The following is a 26410-nucleotide window of genomic DNA, read 5'->3' on the forward strand; positions in this document are numbered from 1 at the left end:
CCTGACCCACTTTCCCCATTGGGCAGTCCGGCCTAATGTGCTGTTCCTCTTCTCCCCACCCCTGCCAGAGAGGTGTGTGGGGGGAGACCCTCTTAGAGAAAGGAGGAGAGGAAGACCATGTTTTCTCTGCCGACTCTCTGCCCTGAACTTCCTTCTGCAGAAGCATCCCCTCTTACCAAAAATCTTATCCGGGACTTAGAGAGCCCTCGGCGTCCCCCAGGGAGACCCCACCAGGGCGGGAAACGTGAGGGTGGCAGGTCAAGGGGGAAGTCTTTGCCTTTGTGAGGCTGGACTGTGTATGTTTGAATTTTCCAGGTCAGATCGTCCAGAAAGCCTCATCACCAACAGTGTTCTCGTGGTAACTGCCTCCCTCTGGCTTAGGGGAGACACTTGGGGGTGGGGAGCTGCCTGGGGTGGGGACCAGAAGGGATTGTGGTAAGATCCCCACCACCCAGCTTCCCAGCAAGGCAGTTGCTCGGGGCTGTGGGTCTTGGAGGGCTCTGGCATCTAGGGGCACCCGGAGAGAAGGCAGATTGGGTTCTACTGGAGGAGGGTCTGACCTGAGGCTGGGTGGCTGAGCGACTGTGGAGGTTTTGGGTGCTTCCTGACGGCACTGAGTCATGTGTGATGACCTCACAGTTTTTAGGGACTGAGTTCTGCCCTGGAAGGTATGAAACACTCATGCAAGCCCGGCCCACCTTCGGGTTGTTACTACTGAGGTCACTGAGGCTCAGGGTGTTTCCAGTGTGGTGAGCTTCCACTCAAGGTGATCAGGACAGGCTCAGGGGTAACCAGCTCCTCTGTGAGGGTGGAGAGTCCTCGGCTCTCCCAAACCAGTAAGCTCACAGAGTTGCAGTGAACAGGAATGACCACAAGGCGGCGAGCGGTGTATGAGAATCATTCTATTTAAAGTGTGGCCCTGGACCCCTGCAGGAGCCTAACCTGGAGCTGAGGGGAGCCAGGGCCAGGTGGGAAGGCACCTAGAGCACAAAACGAGGAGATATACAGTTGTGTGCAAATCCCTGTTTGATACACTACTATTACCTTTTTTTTTTTTTTTGGAGAGGTTTTTGCTATAGGGCGCGTGCGCTCGCCAGACAGACAGAGAGACAGAAAGCGAGAAATCACCCCCCAGGGCGGGTGGTCACACCGCAATCCCTTCTCCTCCCTTCTCCTCTCGGGATCTTGGGCACGCACGCACATGCGCCCGGCGTGAGTTTTAAGCCACCGGGTCTGGGACGCGAACCGCGGTAGACTACGTGGGAGTTCAGCGACATAGCCATTACACCAACTGCTGGTTCCCGATACACTACTATTACCTTTTTTAAAATGCACACACACACACACACACACACACACAAAGCCAAACCCATGGCAGCTGCCTCTTATCTGAGGGGATGGAGACCAGCAAGCAGTAAGTTGTTGGGTTCAGCGGTGCTGAGGTGAAAGTTCCTTGGCAAAAGTGGGCTGCAGGCTCAGCTGGCGTGCTGGCCAGCGAGAAGGCCCCTTTGCAGGCCAGCTGAGTGGCACGCACGTTGTCTCAGACTCCCCTCCCATCATCCTGCAGGCCAGGGGTTTGCATCCACCACCTGGGGTCGCTGTAGTGAGATGGAGGGCCCTATGTCTAAGAGCAGGCAGCTTCCGGAGGCTCCAGATGTTTTGCTCCTGGCTGTGTAGGAATATTGGGTTTAGCAGTGGCATGGGATCAGAGACAAGGTGAAGGGTTTCTGCACCCAGTCATCCATTCCGTGCCCCACTCCTTGTCCTGCATGTGTGGTGGATTGGGGACAGTGGGCTCAGAGGCTGAGGGGAGCTCAGCTGGGCCTGCAGAGCCCACACTCATGATGTGTTCCACCCCAGGCCCGAGAGCTGTCATGCCTGGACGTGCGTCTGGACAGCGCAAGGAGCTCTGCCGTGGTCTCAGGTGAGGCCTGCTCAGAGCCGGGTCCGGACTCTGCCTGGAACAGGGGTAGGCGAGGGTTGCTGGGGACCCACACAGGGCAGAGTTGAGCAGAGGGTAGTGCTTGCCTCTCTCTTCTCACCCACACGGCTCAGGAGGCAACATGTCTCCTCTGGACAGGAAGAGAGTATGTCGCAAGAGGTGGGAGTTCCCTGGGGGCTCTGGGACCCGCAGACTAGGGAGGGCCCTTTTCAGAATCCTGTTTCTCATGGTCCAGCCCCCCAGCGTCCACCCTGTCCAGGCAGGGCCACCAGTGACCAGGTCTGAACCAGATGCTGGACTCTCATTCCCTGCCTGCTGACGCCCCACTCCCTCCCCAGATCCACATCAACTGGAGCTGGAGCTGGTACTCAAGGGGTCGTATGAAGACACGCAGACGACTGCCCTGGGCCCAGCCTCTGCCTTCTGCTTCCACTACATGGCGGCCCAAGAGACAGAGCTGAGTGGGCGCCTGAGGGTGGGTCAGAATTCTCCTGCCAGCCCCAGCCTTTTGCCAGCTGTGGCTGCTCTGGACCCCTCCTGGGCCTTCCCCTGCTGAGGCCAGGCCCCTGTGGCCTTGTCAGCCTCTCCAGGGTATGGTGTCAGTTACTCACATACCCTGGCAGACAGGGAGGATTACAGGGGGTCGGGGGGGCTGTGCCCACAAGACCCTGCCCATGCCCTCCCGCCCCTGCTGCCTTGTTTGACCCGTGCCCCTCCCTCCCCTGTTCACAACGCTCTGGCCACGCTTGTCTCAGTGTTTTTCCGACATGCCAGCGGCTGGCAGGGTTCCCCTCTGTCTCCTTCCAGGGCTTCCTCTTCCTCAACGCCCCTTTACATCTCAGGTCAAATGGTACCTCTTCAGAGGAGCCCGCCTGGATTCCCCACATCAGAGTGCCCCGACACACCCCCTTTCAGATACTTGATCACATCGCACTGCTCATTTCCCTCCCACTTAGCAGCATCAGCCAATCACCTGCTTCTTTATAAGTGTATGCATGCAGCGTAGTGAGAGCGTTGCCTTTGCTGTACATTTTAGCGCTTATTATGTTGTGATTGTTAGTCATTATAAATATATTGTTATAAATATTGTCATTATTTTTGCATGATGGGAGGGACCGTGTCTGTCTAGAGTGCAGTCTAGATACTCAGGAAGGATTTGTTGAATGATTGAATGAATGAGTCTTCTCTCCAGAGCTCCACGGGCAGCGTCTGGAATTGGGACAACTCAGCTAGTCAACTCTCTGTGCCCCTGAAGCCCTTGGCCATGAAGGAAGAGGTGACCATCGATGTTCCTGCTACAAATGTGAGTGAGCTCAACCGGAAGTGCCAGTGGGAATGAACACAGGGGATGCCACGGTCCAAGGCCCGGAGGATGCCCGTGTCCTCTGCAGGGTCTGGGACAATCTGAGCAGGGTCTCTTGCTTTAATTTCAGTCCCCAGGAGTAAGGCTGCAGCTCAAGGCTGAGAACTGGTAAGGGACATTTATCTCTGTGGGGAACAGTGGGAGATGGTCCTAGAGGAGGAGAGTGCTATGGAAAAGAATGACCCTTGGGGTTGGAGCAGGAGGATATTTGTCAGCTTGTGTGAGCTTGGCCAGCCAGTGGCTCAGCCATGCTGATGTCCCTGACCCCTGGATCCTCCTCTGTCCCAGCCCCAAGGAGCTGGCCGTGCATCTGGGCTTCGAACCCTGTGCCGAGGAGCAGATCTTCCTGAGCAGGAGGAAGCAGGTTGTGGCCAAGGCCCTGAAGCGGGCCCTGCAGCTGGACAGAGACCTGCAGGAGCATGAGGTCTGGAGGGGCCAGGGGCATGGGGGTGTACCGGACTTGAGGAAATCCCTGGTTCCTATGCCTCTCCGGACACTCCAGTCAGCAGAGAACGAAGAGTGGGCATGTGGGGAGGTAGGGAGGCATGGGTAAGCTTTGGGGTTCTGTCCTGGGCAAAGAGCTGTGGATTTCTGGGTGGGGGCTAGGTCCAGCTCTAACCCTAATTCATCAGCTCCTGACCAGGTGTCCTTCATCTGGAGGCCGGGAGCAGGATGGGGGCCAGGCAGCTCCTGCCTGTCCTCGTTAAGCCAGCCTGAGTTTTCGTGTGATCCAGGTCCCTGTCGTGGGCATCATGGCTACAGGAGGAGGCGCCCGGGCCATGACCTCGCTCTATGGCCACCTACTGGCCCTGCAGAAGCTGGGCCTCCTGGACTGTGTGACCTACTTCAGTGGCACCTCAGGCTCTACGTGGTGAGCACTCTGGGCACTGGGAGGGCAGAGGTGACCAGGTGTTGGGGGGGTTGGTGGACACAGAACACATCCTGCCATGAGTGAGGTAACAGAAGGTTCGTTCCCAGATGTAAAGGTGGCCAGTCCCGCTGAGCTGTGTTTGAGTCTTGGCCTCACTGCCTGCAGCCCTTACGGACTCTGATTTCAGTTGACTCATCTCCGAAAAGGGGGTAATGATAGCACATGCTCCATAGAATTGGGGTGACGGAGCCCACAAAAACGCTTCACATAATGCCTGGCACATACCCAGAGCTCTAAAGTGGTAGTTCTTTCTCCCCCTTTCATTGTTATTGTCTCATTGAATCCTCACAACATTCTCCTCACACCATCCATATAGACAAAGAAATTGAGGTCAAGAGATGGTATTTTACCTAAAGACAGCATTACCTCCCTACACTCCTGCCCCGTCTATGACGAGGTAGAACCCTTCACTGTTAAGAGATCCATTCCTTTCTTACTGGAACGTGACTTTAATGTGACTTTTATTTTTATTTTATTTATTTATTTTTAAAAGGTTTTTGCCTTAGGGCGCGTGTGCTCACCAGAGAGAGAAAGAGAGAGAGAGAGACTGACACAGTGAGAGGGAAAGTGACACATCACCCTCCTCCCCAGAAGGTTGGCCACAATCCCTTCTCCTTCATTCTCTTCCTGGGATCTTGGCCCCACAGATGTATATACACCCAGTGTGATTTTTAAGCCACTGGTTCCAGGACTTGAACCACGGTTAACCATGTGGTAGTCCAGCAATGTAACCACTATGCCATCTGCTGGCCCCAATGTGACTTTTATTTTAAGGAGTAAGAGAAGAGAGAGGTCCTCAGAGGAGTTTAGGTAATGGCTGCTGACAAGCAGAGTCTAAAAGGACTTCAGGACACACCCAGGAAGCTGGGATTAGCATCTAGAACTCTGCTGTCCTGTGTGGTACCAGTAGCCACATGTGGTTATTGGCCACTCAGAATATGGCTCACCCAGACCAAGATGTGTTATTAAGACAGTGACTTTTTTTAAAGAATTTTTTAAACCTTATTTATCCATTTATTTATTTATTTTAATTTGACCAGAGAGGGATAGAGTGAGAGTAAAAGAGAGAGAAAGTGAGAAAGCAAGCCACCAGGTCTAGGACTTGAACCGTGGTCAGCCATGTGGGAGACTAGCGCCCTTAACCACCACCCTGCCAGCCCCAAGACAGTGACTTTTGAAGACTTACTTAGAAAAATATATAAATTATACCAATAACTTTTTATATTGATTACATGTTGAAATTGTAATTTTTGGATATAACAAATAAAATGACACATATTATTAAAATTAATTTTTACAGGGCTGGAAAGTGGTGTGGTGGTTAAGGGCACTGGACTCCCTCGTGGCCTATTGTGGTTTGGGTCCTGGACCTAGTGGCTTTCTTTCTCGCTTTCCTTCTCTCACTCTGTCTCCCTCTCTGGTCAAATTCAAAAATAATAATAATAATAAATAAAGTTAAATAAAATCATTCTTTTTAAACATTAATTTTTACTGGTTTCTGTATACTATTTAAAAATGTGATTACAAGAAAACTTACAATCCCATCTGTGGCTCGCATCATGTGACTGTGCTCATCTAGGGGGAGAGAAAGCCCCAAGACATTTTCAAAATGCAGGAGACTTGACTTGCTGGGAGAAGCTGGAGGATAGGAGGGAGGAGTTGCAGGGGCCTGTACTGGGCCCTCCTCCTACTATCCTGTCTCCTTGTTCTCCCAGGACTATGGCCCACCTGTATGGAGACCCTGAGTGGTCCCAGCGGGACCTTGAGGGACCCATCACACACGCCCGGGAGCACCTGGCCAAGAGCAAGCTGGAGGCCTTCTCCCTGGAGCAGCTGGCAAGCTACCGACGAGAGTTGGAGCTGCGTTCCCAGCAGGGTCACCCCACGACCTTTGTGGACCTGTGGGCCCTGGTCCTGGAGTTTACACTGCACGGTCAGGTAGGGGCGCCTAAGCAGGTTCTTCAGTTAATTGCCATGACACAGACATTTCTGAATCTCCCAAGAGCCAGGGATCAGTCAGTGTCAAAGCTAAGCAAACAAAGCCTTTGTACTGTTCCAGTCAGTAAGATTGCTCGAACCATTTTTATTTACACTGCAGTATAAAAGGTATTGTTCTTCAGGGTAGCATTGAAAGCACAGGGAACTGGATTCCTTGGGATCTAATCCCAACGCCTCTTACTAGCTATGTGTACATAGATGAGTCTCTTAACCTCTTTGTGCCTCAGCTGACTCATCTGGTCAACGGGAATAACATTTACTGCTAGCTCATAGAGCTGTTGGGATCACTCAGTGGCACGCTGGCATAGAGTAAGCAAAGTCTAAATGTTACCTATTGTATTTCTTTTTCATAACAATTTTTTAATTTTTACTTATTTATTTTTAATTGCCAGAGGGTGCATACACTTGCCAAAGCGAGACAGAGAGTGATGTGGGTAGGGAGAGAGGCAGCACCCCACAATGGGACGTAGTCACACGGCAATCCCTTCTCCATTTCTTCATTCTGTCAGGATTTGGGGCATGCGCACACACACACCTGGAATATTTTTTAAGCCACTAGGTAGGGGTTCAAACCCTGGTCAGCTTGTAGGATCCCGTAATCACTAGATGACAGGGCCAGCTCTTATATTTCTTTATTATTATCTTAAAAACATAAAAAAAACCTGAACACATAACTTTTTATTACACATATGTATATATTACCACATATCCCAATCCAAAAGAAGTTTCAAAAACATTTCAAACAAAAAGACAAAAAGTGTCTTTAACACGTATAACCAAAAAGAATAAATGATCAAATATAGCAATAGAAGATTCTTCCTCATTTTAGGGTATCAGGAATGTGACCAAGAATAATTATTGGGGACCAACAGTTGGCGTGATGGCTATGTCGCTGGCCTCCCATGTAGTCGACCATGGTTCGTGTCCCGGACCTGGTGGCTTAAACTCACACCGTGCACATGTACATGCGTGCCCAAAGTCCTGAGAAAATGGAGCAAAAGGGAATGCAGTGTGGCCATCTCCCCTGGGGGGTGATTTCTCGCTTTCTGTCTGTCTGTCTCTTTCTGTCTTTCTGGCGAGCACACACGCCCTATAATAAAAACCTCTCAAAAAAAAAAAAAAAGAGTAATTATCATGTAAGCCAACCAAAACTAGGGACCAGCAGATGGTGTAATGGTTACATCACTGGACTTCCCACTTAGTCAATCACAGTTTGAGTCCTGGACCCAGTGGTTTAAAACACACCGTGCACATGTACATGCGTGCCCAAAGTCCTGAGAAAATGGAGCAAAAGGGAATGCAGTGTGGCCATACCCCCTGTGAAGTCACTTTTTTTTTTCTCACTTTTCGTCTCTCCGTCTCTCTGGCAAGCACATGTTAGTCAAGTAAAAAAAAAAAAAAAAAAAAAAAAGCCTAACCAAACTGAATTTGCCTTGGATTTTTTTCTTTACATTTTATTCTTACTGGCAAGTACCGTACTGTTAGAAAATAGCAGTTGTTCTTATTACTCTTTAGTTAGAAATGTTTATTAGGAAGGGCTAGCTCCATGGCCTAGTGGTTAAGGGATCTGGATTTCACGTGGCAGACTGTGGTTTGAAGCTGGCCCTGGCGTATTGAAAACATACCAGGCATACGCGCATGCCCAAAAGCCTGACGGGATGGAGAAACGAAGGAAGGGATTGCAGGGTGACCATGCTAATTGGGGGGTGACTTTTCCTTCTCTCTCTCTTTCTCTGTCTTTGGTGAGCACACACATCCTCTGGCAATTAAAAAAAAAGTAAAACATTGTATTAATTTATATTCCCACTCTAAGTGGATACATAATTCCTTTTTTCCTGTATCTTCTGCAGACTTTAACATTTTGCCATCTATGGATGATGAAAGAGTTTTTGCAGTTTTGTATGTTCTTAATTTTTAGTGAGACCGATCTTATTTTCAAGTATGTATACCATTCAGGCTTCTTCTATAGATTATCCACTGAACTTCTTTTCTATTTTGCTACTTAATTTGTATTTTTAAATTGTTTTATGTAAATTCTTTGTTTTGGATATTAATCCTTTATCAACTATAATGATCTGGTGCATAATTTTAATCTAATCCAGTTTATCATTCTTTTCCTTTATTATGTGTGCTTTTTTGTTTTGGAGAGGTTTTTGCTATAGGGCGCGTGCGCTCTCCAGACAGACAGAGAGAGATAGAGAGACAGAAAGTGAGAAATCACCCCCCAGGGGGGATGGTCACGCCGCAATCCCTTCTCCTCCGTTCTCCTTTCAGGATCTTGGGCATGCACGCACACGCGCCCGGTGTGAGTTTTAAGCCACCAGGTCCAGGTCCGGGACGTGAACTGTGGTCGACTACATGGAAGTCCAGCAACATAGCCATTACGCTAACTGCTGGTCCCATATGTGTGCTTTTTTTTTTTTTTTAAGAATAGTTTTTTAATTTAACTTGATTTATTTAGTTATTTTAATTTGACCAGAGAGGGACAGAGTGAGTGAGAGAGAAAGAGAGAGAGAAAGTGAGAAATCAAGTCGCCAAGTCCAGGACCCGAATCATGGTCAGCCATGTGGGAGTCCAGCGTCCTTAATCATCACACTGTCTGCTGGTCCCTGATGTGTGCTTTTGAGAGTATTTCTCTCCCTTTACCCGAAGTTATTAAATGCCTTCCTATACATTTCTTTTTTTCCTTTCTCTTTTTGTATTGCCAGAGTGCAGGTGCACTCACCAGCACACACATGCTCACTAGCATACGTGCACACCCGTGTTGTGCTTTCAGTCCTTCAAGGCTGGGATTTCAACTGTGGTCAGCCATATGGGATCTGGCTCTCTATAAGATAGTGCTTGACCACTGTGCTATGGGGCCTACCCTCTCCTTTTTTTCTTCACTCATGACAGAGGAGTGCATGCACACACACACACGTGAGAGAAACAGAGAAAGAGAGAAAGAGAGAGAGAGAGAGAAAGAGAGAAAGAGAGAGAGAGAGAGAGAAAGAGAGGAGTATCTTTCAGAGTCTGGTCACACCACAGTCTTCCTTCAGCCCTCCGACCTGTCAGATCTTGGACTCTCATGCATGTACCTGGTATGTTTGTTTCAGGCTGACCCGGTTGGGGATTCAAACCATGATGGCCCCGTGAGATGCAGTTTCTTTTGAGCAGTGCATTATTGCTGTACCGCAGAGTCAGTGTACCGTCCTATCTATTCTTTGTTTTTCTGTTTTCGTTTTTGAGGTTTTTGCCACAGGGTGCATATGCTTACCGGAGAGAGACAGAGAGAGGGAAAATAAGAAAGCACCGCTCCCCCAAGGGGAATGGCCACATTGTAATCCCTTCTCCATTCTCCTCTCAGGACTTTGGGCATGCATATGCCCAGCATGATTTTCAAGCTGCCAGGTTTGGGACTTGAACTGCAGTCAGCTATGTGGGAGTCTAGTACGTTAACCACTATGACACTTGCTGGCCCTTCGTATATATTCTTATAAAGAGCTTAAGGATTTGTTTCTTACAAATAGGACTTAAATTTACCCGTAATTTATCTTCAAATATCATGTCAATAAGGATCCCATTTTTTTCTCATATGGATAGCAAATTTTTTCAGTCTAATTTATGGAATTTTTTTCAATAATCTGCACTGCTGCTGATTGAAAGACAACAATCTGAACTACACTTCTGTCATAAATCATGAATCAGATATCATGGGACTCTTCCTGAGCAGCCAGGTCTTTCTCTGTGCCAATTGCACCCCAATTACTAACATTTTGTAATTGACCTTGGCATCTGTTGGGCAAGTTTGCCCCTGTCCACCCCATTCTTGGCTCTTCTTCTAAATTAGCTTGACTACTCTTGGCCTCCAGCTCTTCTAATTATATAATAGAATCTGCTAGTCACGTTTCATAATAAATATTGCTGGGATTTTGCTTGAAATGACATTGAATTTAAAAAACCAACATAATTACTTGAACTATTTTTTTAAGGCTTTTGCCATAGGGATATATATACCCACTAGAGAGAGACAAAGACAGTGAGAGACAAAGTGAGAAATCAGCCTCCAGGGGATAGCCACACCACAATCCCTTTTCCTCCATTCTCCTTCTGGGATCTTAGGCATGTATGCACACCCACCCGGTTTGATTTTCAAGCCACCAGATCTGGGACTCGAACAGTGGTTGACCACGTAGTAGTCCAGCATCTTAACCACTATGCTACCTACTGGCCCCTTGAACTATTTTTATTGTAATAACACATGCATTCTTTGGATCTACTGTTTAAGTTCATATTCAGTTTTGAAGGTGTTGCATTTTAGTTACTGACTCCTCTGCCTGCTGGCAGCAACCAGTTACTGTGGAATAGGAGATCCTAGTTTCAGTAGATTCGACTTTATGAGGTATTAGAAAAGGTGGTTTGATCCTAGGCTATAAAGAAGACTTTTATTTAATTACCATTGATCCTCTAGTAATGACTTAACACATGATTTTTATATACTATATAAGGTTTATAGTCATTGTTAGAGACAACCTTGATTAGTTTTTATGGTTTACAATAATAAATATTCTTGTGGTATTATTGGACATCTATGCATTCTTCTTTTTTTTTTTTTTTCAAATTGCCAAAGAGTGCCTGTGTTCACCAGAGGGAGACAGAGAGACAGAGAGAAAGGAAGCCGAAAAAAGCATCTTAGTGGGGTGTGGTCATGCCCTTGTCCCTTGTCCTCATTCCTCTGTCCTGTTGGGATCTGGGACAATGCACACAAGTGCCTGGCAGGTTTTCTTTTCTTTCTTTTTTTAAAAATTAAAAAAAAAATTTTTTTTTAATCAACTTTTTTTTTTTTTTTTTGCTTTAGGGTTCATGAGCTGCTGGTGGGGGTAGGGAGGGGGAAGACAGATACAGTGAAAAGGAAAGTGAGAAATCACCCCCTCGGGGGGGATCCCTTCCCCTCCATTTTCTTCTTGGGATTTTGAGCATGCACATACACGTACCCAGCGGGAGTTTCAAGCTACTGTGTCCAGGACTCAAACTGCGGTCAGCTAGCAATGTAACTGCTATGCCATCTGCTGGTCCCCTGGCAGGTTTTCAAGCTGCTGGGGCAGGGGTTCAAACCACAATCCGCCATGTGGGATCTGGCTTCCTTAAGCATTAGACCACAAGGCTGACCCTATTTTTTTTTTTTTTTAAGTATTTCTTCCGTAAATAAGGGAGACAGAAAGATAGACAGAGACAGCACCCCCAGCAGATCTGTTCCAGCTCATTCAGCCTGAGGAGAAGGAAGACACATTCACGGACCTTCCTTGTCCCATCAGAAACAGCCCAGGGCAGGCGGCATCAGTTCACCTTTGCAGCGGAGTCTTCAGGCGGGCGGCATTCTAGGCAGCTACCTCCGCTAACCTTGCGGGGGCTTCAGATGAGCCCTATTTTCATCTCTGGTTTGGAATAGAGTGAGGCCTTTTTCTGCCCCTAGAACTCAGGGAGGCTCTCCAAAAGGCAAGTTGCAGTCCTCTCCAGCAAAGACAGCTTGGAGAGTTAGTGAGGAGACGATTAGGAACAGAAGACAAGAATAAAAACAGGGTACACCTCATACTGAGCAAAGGAGGAGAAAAAGGGGACAAGGAAGGGGAGGGTAGGACATCAGGGAAGTATTTGGGAGGGGTGAAACTTGAACTGCACTAAGACAAACCCAGACTGGGCAGCCCGTTCCTGGTATCGCTTACAGTGTATACTGACGGGACTGCTGGGTCCTGTCCGGGGAGCAGTGTTTGTGTGTGCATCCATGCATGCGCCCCGGTGCCTTTCCGGCTGATGTCAGGATTGACACCAACTCCACCCTTAAACCCATAAAGACAGAAGCCCAGAGAGAGGGAAAGGGGGAAAGCCTTGTGGACGGCCCTCCCTGATGAGCAGCAAATAAACTGCGTGGTCCTGCCTGTGGGGCTGGTCAGAACTCGGGGGCAGGGGTGGGGATGCACTGCACATAGCCACCCCTGGGGTGATACCTGCTCCGCACCCCTACCCTGTGCCCTGCCCCTGTTCTGGTAGAGCTGCTGTCTCCATGGTGCTCTGACCTCACTTGAACCCTCATTCCCTCCCACCCCAGGTGGTGGATCAGAAGCTGTCAGGACAGAGAGCCGCCCTGGAGCGTGGTCAGAACCCTCTGCCCCTCTACTTGAGCCTCAATGTCAAAGAGAACAATCTGGAGACCCTCGACTTCAAGGGTACTGTTCTGTCCACTCCACCCTTCAACACACACACTCCCGAATTCCCTATACCCCAAGAGTCCCCAGAGAATTAAACCTGGAAACTCCTGCACAGGCTGCCCAGCCTTCTGGAAAGGCGGTGGTGCTGATGGACTCAAGGGCCAGGCAGGGGGCTGGGGACTGGGGTGCTGGGTGGAGGAGTGGTCAGCGTTCCTCACAGCTGCTGAATTGGTGCCAGGCAGGGGCGGCTGAGGCCTGCTGGGAGGAAATGTGCTCAGCCCTGGTGGGAGCTTCTTCACCCCCTCCTCACATTCCTGCCTCTCCTTCCCGCCCCCTAGAGTGGGTGGAGTTCTCCCCCTATGAGGTCGGCTTCCTCAAGTATGGAATTAGACCACAAGGCTGACCCTTTTTTTTTTTTTTTTAAGTATTTCTTCCGTAAATAAGGGAGACAGAAAGATAGACAGAGACAGCACCCCCAGCAGATCTGTTCCAGCTCATTCAGCCTGAGGAGAAGGAAGACACATTCACGGACCTTCCTTGTCCCATCAGAAACAGCCCAGGGCAGGCGGCATCAGTTCACCTTTGCAGCGGAGTCTTCAGGCGGGCGGCATTCTAGGCAGCTACCTCCGCTAACCTTGCGGGGGCTTCAGATGAGCCCTATTTTCATCTCTGGTTTGGAATAGAGTGAGGCCTTTTTCTGCCCCTAGAACTCAGGGAGGCTCTCCAAAAGGCAAGTTGCAGTCCTCTCCAGCAAAGACAGCTTGGAGAGTTAGTGAGGAGACGATTAGGAACAGAAGACAAGAATAAAAACAGGGTACACCTCATACTGAGCAAAGGAGGAGAAAAAGGGGACAAGGAAGGGGAGGGTAGGACATCAGGGAAGTATTTGGGAGGGGTGAAACTTGAACTGCACTAAGACAAACCCAGACTGGGCAGCCCGTTCCTGGTATCGCTTACAGTGTATACTGACGGGACTGCTGGGTCCTGTCCGGGGAGCAGTGTTTGTGTGTGCATCCATGCATGCGCCCCGGTGCCTTTCCGGCTGATGTCAGGATTGACACCAACTCCACCCTTAAACCCATAAAGACAGAAGCCCAGAGAGAGGGAAAGGGGGGAAGCCTTGTGGACGGCCCTCCCTGATGAGCAGCAAATAAACTGCGTGGTCCTGCCTGTGGGGCTGGTCAGAACTCGGGGGCAGGGGTGGGGATGCACTGCACATAGCCACCCCTGGGGTGATACCTGCTCCGCACCCCTACCCTGTGCCCTGCCCCTGTTCTGGTAGAGCTGCTGTCTCCATGGTGCTCTGACCTCACTTGAACCCTCATTCCCTCCCACCCCAGGTGGTGGATCAGAAGCTGTCAGGACAGAGAGCCGCCCTGGAGCGTGGTCAGAACCCTCTGCCCCTCTACTTGAGCCTCAATGTCAAAGAGAACAATCTGGAGACCCTCGACTTCAAGGGTACTGTTCTGTCCACTCCACCCTTCAACACACACACTCCCGAATTCCCTATACCCCAAGAGTCCCCAGAGAATTAAACCTGGAAACTCCTGCACAGGCTGCCCAGCCTTCTGGAAAGGCGGTGGTGCTGATGGACTCAAGGGCCAGGCAGGGGGCTGGGGACTGGGGTGCTGGGTGGAGGAGTGGTCAGCGTTCCTCACAGCTGCTGAATTGGTGCCAGGCAGGGGCGGCTGAGGCCTGCTGGGAGGAAATGTGCTCAGCCCTGGTGGGAGCTTCTTCACCCCCTCCTCACATTCCTGCCTCTCCTTCCCGCCCCCTAGAGTGGGTGGAGTTCTCCCCCTATGAGGTCGGCTTCCTCAAGTATGGAGCCTTTGTTCCTCCTGAGCTCTTCGGCTCTGAGTTCTTCATGGGGCGACTGATGAAGAAGCTTCCTGAACCCCGGATCTGCTTTCTGGAAGGTGAGGGGATCACACTTAAGGCCCTGGGGCCAGTCACAGGCCAGGTCTCTGACAGCATATGATGCCTGGAGCTTGGGTCTGGGCAGAGCCCCGAGCTAGGCCAGGGGTTCAGGGTGAAGAGTCCGTGCAGGGGCAGCCCTCTCCCCGTGCCCATTTTCTATCAGCGCCGAAGGGTGGGAACCACTGGCTTCCCAGCGGGGGGAGGCAGGGCACTGGGGCATGGGGGCTGACCAGTCTTGGGGGTCTGGCCTTCAGCTATCTGGAGCAACATTTTCTCCCTGAACTTGCTGGATGCCTGGTATGACATCACCAGTTCTGGGGAGACCTGGAAACAGCATATCAAGGACAAGATCAGGAACATTGGTAGGAAAGGGGTCTCTGAGGGAGCCTGGGATGAGTGGTTGTGGGGTATGGAGTCTGAGGGGAGGAGGGCCGAATGTTTCCAGGCGCTCACTGGGGCAATGTCTTTTTCTCTGGCTGCAGAGAAGAACCCTCCCGCTTCCTCGGGGGCCTCTTCATGGCTGAAGAACTGGCTGCAGCCTGGCACAGCCCTGGCGCAGGCGTTCCAGGGCTTCCTGACGGGCAGGCCGCTGCACCACCGCAGTTCCAACTTCCTCCGGGGCCTCCAGCTGCACCAGGACTACTGCGGCCAGAAAGACTTCTCTACCTGGGCAGGTGAGGGTCACGGCCTTCTGTCGCCAGGTAGCAAGGCGGTGCTCCTGAGGAGGGATGCGCCGTTGTTAGGGACTGGCAGAGGCGTTGGGGGTCACAGCACCCACCTCTAGGACGAGGCCTGGGGAAGATCATGGGCAAGTGCCGTGGTGGCATGTGCATTCAGGGAGGGACAGCAGACGTAGGAGGACGTGGGTGATGCCTTATGAAGGGGACAGGTGGGCCACCTGTGGCAGAGTAGCTGCCTCTGATTGTCACTGCCTCTCCCACCAGACAGCCAGCTAGACTCCACGCCAGGCCAGCTGACCCCCCAGGAGCCCCAGCTCTGCCTGGTGGACCCTGGCTACTTCATCAACACCAGCTGTCCCTCCATGTTCCGGCCAGGCCGCAAGCTGGACCTCATCCTCTCCTTCGACTATTCCCTCTCCGCACCCTTTGAGGTACCTCTGGTAGCTTCATAGGAACCCCTCTGCCCAACCAAACCAAGCTCCAGGGGTGAACAGCAGGGCCTCTGAGTCACTGCTACACTCCTGCTGGGTCCCCAGTGGGAGAGTGGTGACGGGCTCTGATCCACAGACTCCTGCCAGGGGCCTCCACTGGAAAGGGCTGTGGTAATGGCAGGGCCCTTGGATCCCTCGACAGGTGGACAGGGAGGGAGGAAGCGCTCCATGTCGACCCCACAGAGGAACAGCTGGGCATCACCACACTCATCCCTCAGGCCTCCCTTGGGGGCTCAGGGGGAAGAGGTCAGCCACAGTACAGGTGTAGATCTCCTACTGAGGCCTCTGGGACATGAACAATCTAGCAATCCTATGTGTGGGGGTGCTGGGTCTGTAATCCACCTGAAGGTTTTAATCAAACAGCATTACAACCCACCAGGATCTTTCTATTCTCTCTGTGACTCTGAGTGGCATAGCCAGGCCAGGCCAGGGCAGAGCCGGGTTTTGTCTTGACGCTGAGGGAGCAGTTTGGCACTTTCTAGAGGCTGATGTAGGATGGCTGGTTTTCCCCACCAGGCGCTGCAGCAGACTGAGCTGTACTGCCGGGCCCGGGGACTGCCCTTCCCCCGTGTGGAGCCCAGCCCAGAGGACCAATGTCAACCCAAGGAGTGCCACCTCTTCTCGGACCCTGCCTGCCCTGAGGCCCCTGTCCTGCTGCACTTCCCGCTGGTCAACGCCTCCTTCAAGGACCACTCAGCCCCTGGTGAGGCAGCCCCTCCCCTGATGGCCAGGCAGCCTGGTCTCTCAGAGGCACTGCCCTGGCTGCCCCCCAGATGCTCAGCACAGGGAACAGTCCGACAGGCAGGGCTTACGGCTGCTTCCACTCAGTCTTCATTTATTATTATTATTTCATTTTGCCAGAGGGTGTGTGTACATGCTAAAGAGACACACAGAAAAGGAGAGAGAGTGTTAGAGGGAGAAAGCACATTTTGGGTACCCATGCACATGTGCCTGGTGTGTTTTTCAAGCCACTGGGGCCTGTATTCAAGCTGTATGGTCAGCCATGTGAGCTCCAGCTCCCTTAACCACTAGATCATGGGGCCACATCTTCCTGGCCTCTGTAGCTGATGTCCACCTTGCTGCAGGGGCCTCTGTTTGCAGGCCCATGGTGGTGGTGATGACCCCAGACTCCTTTGGCTTCACCCTATCCCTAGTAACCCTAGCCACTCAGGGCTCCCCTACTTTCCTGTTCTGTGAGCAAGTTTCAGTGATTTTAATTGGCCTGTCATCCTATCCCAGCCCAGACTGGGACTCCTTCTCAGAGAGCTGGGTTTTTCCTCAATATCTCCAGGAATCTTAACTGTCGTCACATTTCCTATTCTTTCCTCCCACCAACTGTTTAGAGTTTTATCTCTTTTTGGTGGGGTAAAAATGATTTCTGCCTTCGTGCATTATTCCTGGTTTTCTAGTTTCCTCCACAATTGCAAATCTAACTACTCATTTTTTAAAGGATTATTATTATTATTATCATTATCATTTTAATTTAACCAGAGAGAGAAACACACACACACAGGAAAAGGGAAAGTGAGAAAGCAAGCTGCCAGGTCTGGGACTTGAACCATGGTCAGTCATGTGGGAATCTAGTGCCCCAACCATCACACCACTTGCTGGCCCTCAAGTTTTACTCTTAACATGCTCAGCCCACATCTTAGAATTCTAAAGAATTTTTTCTTTCAACAAATACTGGTTATTGCAAAGCAAAAGTGCCCTGTTTCTACCATGAGATTTGCTCACCCAGCTGACCTCCTTGTTCTGGCTGTTTCCGCCACACCACAGAGTGAGGTAGAGAGATACCGTGGGGCCAGCAGGTGGCATGGGGGTTTAAGTGTCTGGATCCCACATGACTGACTCCATGGTTTGAGTCCTGGTAGCTTGAAAAACAAGCTGGATGCTTGTGCGTGCCTACCTAAAATCCAAAAAAAGAGAATGGAAGAGAAGAGACTGTGGTGTGAAGGGGGTGATTTCCTCACTTCCTTTCTTGCTCTCTCTCCGTGTCTCTCTCCAGACAGTACAAGTGCTCTATAGCAAAATTAGGGAAGGATAAGAGAGAGAGAGAGATACTATGGGGTTGCCTCGATAGTAGAATAGCATTGTGCTGTGAGGAAATGTGGGAGCATCAAACTCTATGCCTCAAAATAGTGTTCTATTTCTGGGCAAGGGACAGAGAGCTAGAGAAAAGCAAGGAGCACTTTAGCAGGGAGCAGCCCTCCTCTATGCCCCACTGCTCAGCCCTGCCCAGCTAGAGCACTTCTCTGTCCCGCCCCGACCCCTCCCACCCCTGAGCAGGTGTCCGACGCAGCCCTGAGGAGCTCCAGGCTGGCCAAGTGGATCTCACCGGGACTACCTCCCCCTATGCCCTATTCAACATGACCTACAAGGAGGAAGACTTTGACCGCCTGCTTCAGCTCAGTGACTACAACGTGCAGAACAGCCAGGATGCCCTCCTGCAGGCCTTGAGGACTGCTCTGAAACACCGAGCCATGGATGCCAGGCCCGCAGGGGTGCAGACCTGAGATTGCTCAGGGCCCCGGGACCTTGAAAGTCACACTCTGACCATCCAGGATTAGGGGTTTAACCAAATCTGCAACTGGGCACAGCCACAGCCCTCCCTGGCTGGACCTCCCTGCTCTCTGGGCAGGGGCTGCTTCTGCAGTTGGTCTCACTGCCCAGAGTCATAGCTGGTCTGAGAGGAGTTGAAAATAAACTCTTTTCCAGGCCAGTATGTAGAATAGCTGGTCCAACCAGACCAACTTTTACATGTAATTATTTTCATGCCTGAACAGAATGAATTTGGGTGCAAGCTAGAGGTGTCATATCAGGAATAGAGACAGGCAAGTCTGGGGATGACCTGATCTAACAGGTGACTTCAGGTCACACTACATCAGAATCACACTGTGTCCTGTACACACACCTTCCTCCTTCTCCTCTGCTTCCTCTTCTCTTTTCAGTGTACAAGTCTTGTACTTGCTTATTTATTTTTATTCCTGAGTATTTTATTTTTAGGGGTAATATAATAATAAAATTATTTTCTTAATTAAAATTTCAAGTTGTTCATTGCTATTTTTATAGGAAGACAATTGAGTTCCGTAGATTGATCTTATATTATGGATCTTATATTTTTTTCTTTTTCTGAGAGATTTTTGCTATAGGGTACATGTGTTCACTGGAGAGACAGAGAGAGACAGAAAGAGAGAAATCACTCCCCAGGGGGAATAACCACACCACAACACCTTCTCTTTCATTCTGTTCTCAGGATTTCAAGCACATACACACATGCACCCGCCAGGTCTGGGACTCGAACCATGGTTGGCCATGTGTGAATCCAGAGACATAACCATTGTACCATCTGCTAGTCTCAGTATTCTGGAATTTTACTGAACTTGTTTATTAGCTCTAATAGTTTTTTTTTTTTTTTTTTGATTACCTTGGGATATTCTATATGCAGCTCATGCCATCTACAAATAGAAATTCTTATTCTTTCTTATTCCACTGCTTTGTATTTCTCTTTCTAGCCTAATTGTCCTGACTAGAACCTCTAATACAACATTCAAGAGACATGGCAAAATCAGACATGCTTGTCTTGTTCCTGATATCGGGAGGAAGCATCCTATCTTTCACCATTCTGTGTGAGAGCAGCCGTGGGTTTTTCTTAGACATCTTTTGATCAGATCAAGAAAGTCACCATCTACTCCTGATTTGTTGAGGGTTTCTGTCATGAAAGTGAGTGGTGAAATTTTGTCAGATGATTTTCTGTCTACTGAGATGATTGTGTGGGTTTTGTCCTGTATTCTATTAATGTGTTACATTTTATTGATTTCTGGATGTTAAACCTCCCTTGCATTCCTGGAACAGATCCCACTTGACTGTGGTATATAATCCTTTTTATATTTTGCTGGCACACTTCTTACCTCCCCCACTTAAGGACACACACACACACACACACACACACACACATGCACACATACACACACATGCACATTCAAACACCACTCTGGCTGCCCTGGTCCCAGTAGGAGTCATAGTGGGAGCTTCAGGACAGATGTTGGCTCAGGGATCCCCCTCATCTAATGTTCTCTCTCAGGATCTTTCTTCCGTCTGTCTCTTTTGTATTTGGCTTTATTTTAATTCTCTACCTTTCCCCTTTTTATCACAAACTTATTTTTCAACAGTGATGATGGAATTTACTGGTATTGTGTTTTGTTTTATGCTAGACATTTCATATTATTTCCCTTAATTCTCACAGCCGCCTAACGTGTTAAATATGTTGCATTATCATCTCCACGCTACCAGTGATGACACTGGGTGCTGAGAAGGGAAAGAAGCATCCCTTGACTCTGTCTGCTGGGAGCGAGCCTGGCACTAGTTGCTGGGCCAGGGTGTCCTCCCAATGAACACAAAACTTTCCCACAGCACCAACGTCAGATAGGGTCGCTATGTAATTATGATGGAGCAAGACCAAAACAAGACCATAAACATGTCGGAACATGAACAAAAACAAGATCACTGAACCACAAAAGTGACCAAACATTCCCTCTCCTGTTTCATATCACAGATTGCAGTTTCTTTTCTTTATTTTTTAATTTCCAGAGGGGTGTGTGTGCTTGCCAGGCGGTGAGCGAGAGCCCTGCCCCCATGGGTCGTGGTCATACCACAGTCCTTTTCCCTCCATTTCTTCATATCAGGATTTTGGGTACCACACACATAAACACTCACACACATACACCCTGTTTCTTCAAGCCCCTGGGGTCGAGATTCCAACCGCAGTGGGCTGTGTGGGAGCCAGCTCCTTATGCATGGAGCTGAACTGCTGCGCCACAGGGCTAGCCCAGAGATTGCTGTTTCTTTACTAAATCTAGCTGTTTAGCTCTGCTCTGTTCCCTTAGCCCTCTAAATGAGAATGTTAAGATACCCAATTGAGTTGCCTTTACTTCCTGACAGCACCGCGTTTTGGACAATACTTTCTTGAACATTCCTAAAATCACCCTATACAAGCTCAGATCCTGCAAGCTACCCTCTCCACATACACGCCACTTCCTGAGATACTCCATGGTTTCCTGTGGAGTACAATCTCCTTCGTTGCAATAAGTACCGATAAAGTCAAATGTGTGCAGCTACGGGGATGTTCCTAGTAGTCTTTACCAGTGGGCATCCACAAGTTAAGTAACTTGCTCAAGATCACTAAACTCAAAAGTGACAAAAGCAGAACTGGAACTAAAAGCTTTCAAAATCAATGTCCATGGGCCAGAAGATGGCATGGTGGTTAAGGTGCTAGCCTCCCATATGGCCAACCACAGTTCGAGTCCTGGACCCAGAGGCTTGAAAATCATGCCAGGTATGTGTGTGTGTGTGTGTGCCCAAAGTCCCAGAGGAGAAAGGAGGAGAAGGGATTGTGGTGTGGCTATCACCTCTGAGGGGTGATTTCTCCCTCTCCTTTTCCCTGTCTCTGTCTCTCTCCAATGAGCACACACACTCTATGGCAAAAAAAAAAAAAAAAAAAAAAAAAAAAAAACCCCACCTTACTCACACAAAAAAAAAAAGCCCGTGCTTCTAACCACAACACCACTCTGCATTTTTGGGCACTGGCTTTGTAGCAAGTCCTATCTGCAGTAAAGGATTAACTTGGGGCCTTCGGGTTGCATGGTGGTTAGGGGTGCTGGACTCCCACATGGCCAACTGCAGTTCGAGTCCTGGACCTCAAGGCTTGCTTTCGCACTTTATCTCTCTCTTTCTCTCTCTCTCACACACACACACACTGTCCCTCTCTGGTCATACTAAAACAAACAAATAAATAAAGTTAAATAAAATAATTCTTTTAAAAAAAAAAAAGAAAAAGGGATTAACTTTACCCTAAAGAGACATTTGACTTGGCCTCTTGGCAGGCGATCTTTAGGGTCTGAAATGTCCTATCTGAAGAGAGAGTCTTTGCTCAGGGACTTAGGCCAACTGGAGGTACTAGAGACTAAAAGTATTAGCCTGACCTCTAGGAGGGGCTGAAAATTAAGGAGCAACTATTCAGGCAATATCTGATTGAGCCCAGTAAAACTGGACACCAGTGGCTCAGGTAGACGCTCCTGGTTGGGAATGGGTTTTGTGTATGGTCACACATTGCAGCTAGAGGGAAGTCAAGGACTCCACAAAGAGGCGGATGCCTGGAAGCTCCTTGTTTGGACCCCTCTCTGTCCTGTCTTGGCTAATTTTAATTTGTACTTTTTCACTATTATAAAGCTGTAATCCTAAGAATAGTGCTTTCCTGAGTTCTGTGAGTCTTCCTAGTAAATGATCAAACCTGAGACAGATTATAAGAACTGAAATTTCCAGCCAGGTGTTCGGAAGTGAAAATGTTCGTGGGGACCCCTGAATTGTGGCTGGTGACTGAAGTGAGTGCAGTCTGTAGGACTGTTCTCTCAGACCGCACTATTTGACAATGTACTTGCCAAACAGCATAGTCTGAGGGAACAGTCGGAAGAGGTCACAAGTGGTCAGAAGGAACAGTCAGGGGGAACAAAGGGGTCAGAAGTCCTGGGAAGACTTGGCTGTCTGGAGGACTACACCCACAACCTATGGCTTTGGCCGGCTCCAGGCACCTATGTTCTGAAGGGTGAGAAGGGTACAATAAGATAAAAGCCCTTTCCATCTGAGAAGCTTTCAACAAGGCAAAGAAGAGGGCTTTGGAGAGTTTGTCCAGTGCCCAGAGTGGGTTGGGCTGAGACTCATACCTGGCATGTGAGTGTGTATGTGTGAGTGTGTGTGTCTCATCCCCCAGCTTCTGTTACCCCAGTCCCCTGATTATCCGAGGGCCAAGAGGCCCTGTCAGCCCCACCCTGATCTGAGTGAGGACTGTGACTCTAGCAGCTGTCAGGCCCACACCCAAAGGATAGCATAAAAATTGCACAAGCCCTTCATGGAGCCTTTTGGGCCAGGCCCAGAAACAAAGAGCGGAGATAGGAAGGCCCAATAGACTGTCTCATCACTAGTCCCAGGACTAGGCTGGCTCTCTGCCCCAGGTGGTGACAGAGACATTTCTTTTTCCTGATCGAGTTGGATCTATCTAAACAACTCAAAAATGGTCTTAAATTAGAAGGCTTACACAGTTTTTTAAACAATGTATAGATCAGATGAGACTAATAGTATAACATTAACCATTTGATAAAATTCAACACAAACTCAGAATTTATGAGAAAGTTCTTAATAAATTAGGGCATTTTGTTTTGTTTTGTTTTGAGAGGTTTTTGCTATAGTGCATGTGCGCTCATCAGAAAGACAGAGACAGAGAGACAGAAAGCGAAAAATCCCCCCCCTGGGGGGGGGGGTCGTCATGCCACAATCCTTTCTCCATTCTCCTCTCAGGATCTTGGGCACACATGCACATGCACTCGGCATGAGTTTAAGCCGTCGGGTTCGGGATTCGAACCACGGTTGACTACACGGGAGTCCAGCAACATAGCCATTATGCCAACTGCTGGTTCTGAATTAGGGCATTTTATGATGGTTAATTTCATCTGTCAATATGGATGGGCCACTGTGCCAGATATTTGGTCAAACAGTATTCTGTATGTTTTTGTGAAGTTGTTTTGTGTTTTGGATGCTATTACATTTAAGTTGGTGTCCTTGAATGAAACGGATTACCTTCCATAATGTTGGAAGGCCTCGTCCAATCCAGTTGAAGGCCTTAATAAAACAAAGACAGACCTCCCCAAGCAAGAAGGAATTCTTCCAGCAGACTGTTTGAACTTGGGCCATAACTTTCCCTAGATCTCCAGCCTTATAGCCTACCTCATCAGATTTTGGACTTGCCAAGCTTCCACAATTTCTTAAAATTTCTCTCTCCTGTCTTTCTCTAGATACAAATGTGCACGACCGCGCACACACACACCCACTTCTTTTGTTTCTGTTTCTCTGTAGAATGCTAATAAAGTATCCATTTTAGAAGAAAAAAACAAAACCCTATCTTTTTTTTTTTTTTTAAAGAGAGATTTTTGCTATTGAGTGCTTGCGCTTACCAAAGAGACAGAAAGTGAGAAATCACCCCCTGGGGGGATGGCCACACCATAATCCCTTCTCCTCTATTTTCCTCTCAGAACTTTGGGCATGCATGTAAACATACTCAGCTTGAGTTTCAAACTGCCAGGCCTGGGACTTGAACTGTAGTCAGCCATGTGGGAATCCACACTGATGTACCCATTATGCTATCCACTGGTCTCAAAACTCTGTCATTCTGAATCGGGACTCTTAGATTCATTTCCTGAAAGTCTGGGTACAAGATCACGATACCTGCTCCATATATTAACAATGGTTTCCTAGAACTCATTCTGTTTCTACGGGTCAGAAATCAAGGCCTTTAGCTGGTCCTCTGCAAACAAGGTATTTCAAGGTTCACCTGGGGAAAGATCTGTCTCCAAGTTTTACTCAGGCAGCTACTGGCAGAAGTCAGTGCCTCATAGGCCATTGGCCTGAAGCTGCCCTCAGTTTCTTGTCACATGGGCCCCTCCATAGGGCAGGTCATAATATGGCAGCTGGCTTTATGAAAGTGACCAAGCAAGAAGAATCAGAGAGGAAGACTGAGGGACTTTTTTTTTAAAATTTTTTTCTTGGAGAGATTTTTGTAATAGAGTACGTGTGCTCACCAGAGAGACAGAGACAGAGACAGTGAGAAATCACCCCCCCCGGGGGGGGGGAATGGCTAAGCCGCAATCCCTTCTTCTCCAGTCTCCTCTGGGGATCTTGCACACACAAGCACACCCGGTGTGAATTTTAAGCCTCTGGGTCCAGGACTTGAACCATGGTTGACTATGTTTGAGTCCAGCAATGTAACCCTTACGCCATCTGCGAGTTCCGAGACTGAGAGACGTTCTAAAAGGAAAAAATACCCAAATCCTGTGACTAATCAGGTTTGGAGGCTTAAGGAAGGCGAGGATCCACAGACGACTCTGAAGGTTGCTGCCTGAAAGAGTGGTGGCCACGCTAATGATGACTGGTTTGGGAGCTGTCCTACAGCAAGCCAGTTCTAGGAAGTCACGTGTCTGGTAAGAAGGAAGTGCTCCCAGAGGTGATCTCAAAAGCAGAGTCTGCCATGTTTTAAAATAACATGGGGAAGCGCTCTGGAGGACTGGAGAAGTGAATGCTGACCGAAGGCTTTCTAAAGAGATCAGGACCGTGGGAACCAGCAGTTAGCGTAATGGCTATGTCGCTGGACTCCCACGTAGTCCACCACGGTTCACGTCCTGGACCCGGTGGCTTAAACTCACGCCGGGCGCGTGTGCGTGCGTGCCCAAGATCCCGAGAGGAGAATGGAGGAGAAGGGATTGCGGCGTGGCCATCCCCCCTGGGGGTGATTTCTCGCTTTCTGTCTCTCTGTCTCTCTGTTTGTCTGGTGAGCGCACACGCCCTATAGGGAAAACCTCTTAAAAAAAAAAAAAAAAAAAAGAGAGATCAGGACCGGCAATGCGAGAAGGCACACGAGGAGCAAAGAAGCGAAAGACACGGCTGCTGGAGTGCCCACAACCATGCAGCATCATATAAGAACGGTCAGCTCACCACTCTCACCCACAGATAAAGAAACACCCGTTGGGAACCAGCAGTTAGCGTAATGGCTATGTCGCTGGACTCCCACGTAGTCCACCACGGTTCACGTCCTGGACCCGGTGGCTTAAAACTCACGCCGGGCGCGTGTGCGTGCGTGCCCAAGATCCCGAGAGGAGAATGGAGGAGAAGGGATTGCGGCGTGACCATCCCCCCTGGGGAATGATTTCTCGCTTTCTGTCTCTATGTCTCTCTCTGTCTGTCTGGCGAGCGCCCGCGCCCTACAGTGAAAATCTCTCCAAAAAAAAAAGAAACACCTGTGGAGGTGAAGGACCTCGTTCAAGGTCACACAGCAGCCCAGGGCACGTTGCACACTCGCTGTGGGACTGTCATCACCCTTCTTTTCAGAACAGCAGCTGCATTCCCCCGTAAGGAGCACTCTGCTCGACCTATAAGCTCAGGGCTCTGGCTGACTCCACCCCACTTCCAGGACGGTGAGGCAGGGTCTGACCAATCAGAGCAGCGCCCTGCATTCCCTTGGCCACAGACATTGGCTTAGGGGTGAAGAGGTGACCAGGCTCAGCCAATGAGATAGCAGAGTCTTCTTCAGGGTGGCATAGGTAGGCGCCCCCTGCGAACCGCTGTGCGTGAGGCCGAAGTGACTGCCGCCCTCTGCCCCTGAGGAGGAAAGACCGGGTGGCCAAGCTCAGTGACCAGAGACACTATCACATATTGGCCCCACGAGTAGAAGGACGTGACCAGTCTTGGGCTTGTATTTGTCAGAGAAACACCCTGTCCCAGCTGTGGCAATGGGCAGAGGAAGAGGGGCTAAGTAGTTGTCTCACTGCAGAGAGCCCCGAGAGGAAGTGGGAGCTCTTCTCCGACTCCAGACTCCCTCGGGAATAGGCTGGCCTGCGGGAATGAACGGAGCTCCAGTGAGCACTGAACGGCCAAGTGCATCCCACAGGACAAGACGGAAGGGATCAGGATTGCGGGAGAGCACTGGGCTTCAAATCTTGGCTCCAGGTACCTTGAGATGGATATCGAACTTTAAGCCACTGTTTCCTCATCTCTGAAAGGAGACAGCAGCCACTTCACAGCATCCCTGGGAGGCTTACACAGAACGCGGTAAGGGACAAATTAGGCATAATACTGGCCATGGAGTAGGTACGTGATAATGGTGGCTGTTACTTTTGGATTTTTTACCATTATTTTAGAGATGAACCTGTATCCTGATTGGATACAGCTCCGTGGAGATGTGGCACTCTCATTCATATTAATGTGCAGATTCTAAGTATAATTTATGTCCCGGGTTGTGACACTTGTGTAAGCCTAGTTTGAAAAGTCAGCAATTTGGGACCAGCCAGTGGCTGGTGGCTAAAGG

At 49.4% G+C, this 26410-nt stretch overlaps 1 protein-coding gene across 1 annotated transcript in view; it reads left to right on the plus strand.

The window, feature by feature from the left end:
• PLA2G4D (phospholipase A2 group IVD) overlaps positions 1-18105 on the plus strand; it is a 26910-nt gene extending 8805 nt beyond the window's left edge. Inside the window, exons 6-20 of the mRNA XM_006158655.1 lie at positions 316-358; positions 1861-1924; positions 2281-2417; positions 3135-3245; positions 3376-3413; positions 3594-3729; positions 4040-4176; positions 5952-6174; positions 12320-12437; positions 14198-14335; positions 14591-14698; positions 14819-15010; positions 15281-15447; positions 16024-16210; positions 17794-18105. Of these exons, the coding sequence (XP_006158717.1) occupies positions 316-358; positions 1861-1924; positions 2281-2417; positions 3135-3245; positions 3376-3413; positions 3594-3729; positions 4040-4176; positions 5952-6174; positions 12320-12437; positions 14198-14335; positions 14591-14698; positions 14819-15010; positions 15281-15447; positions 16024-16210; positions 17794-18020 (2026 nt within the window). The 3' untranslated portion in view covers positions 18021-18105. The remainder of the gene's footprint in view (positions 1-315; positions 359-1860; positions 1925-2280; positions 2418-3134; positions 3246-3375; positions 3414-3593; positions 3730-4039; positions 4177-5951; positions 6175-12319; positions 12438-14197; positions 14336-14590; positions 14699-14818; positions 15011-15280; positions 15448-16023; positions 16211-17793) is intronic.
• Positions 18106-26410: the final 8305 nt, after the last annotated feature.

Source organism: Tupaia chinensis, unplaced genomic scaffold (assembly GCF_000334495.1).
Source record: "Tupaia chinensis unplaced genomic scaffold, TupChi_1.0 Scaffold000605_1, whole genome shotgun sequence".
Taxonomy (NCBI): domain Eukaryota; kingdom Metazoa; phylum Chordata; class Mammalia; order Scandentia; family Tupaiidae; genus Tupaia; species Tupaia belangeri.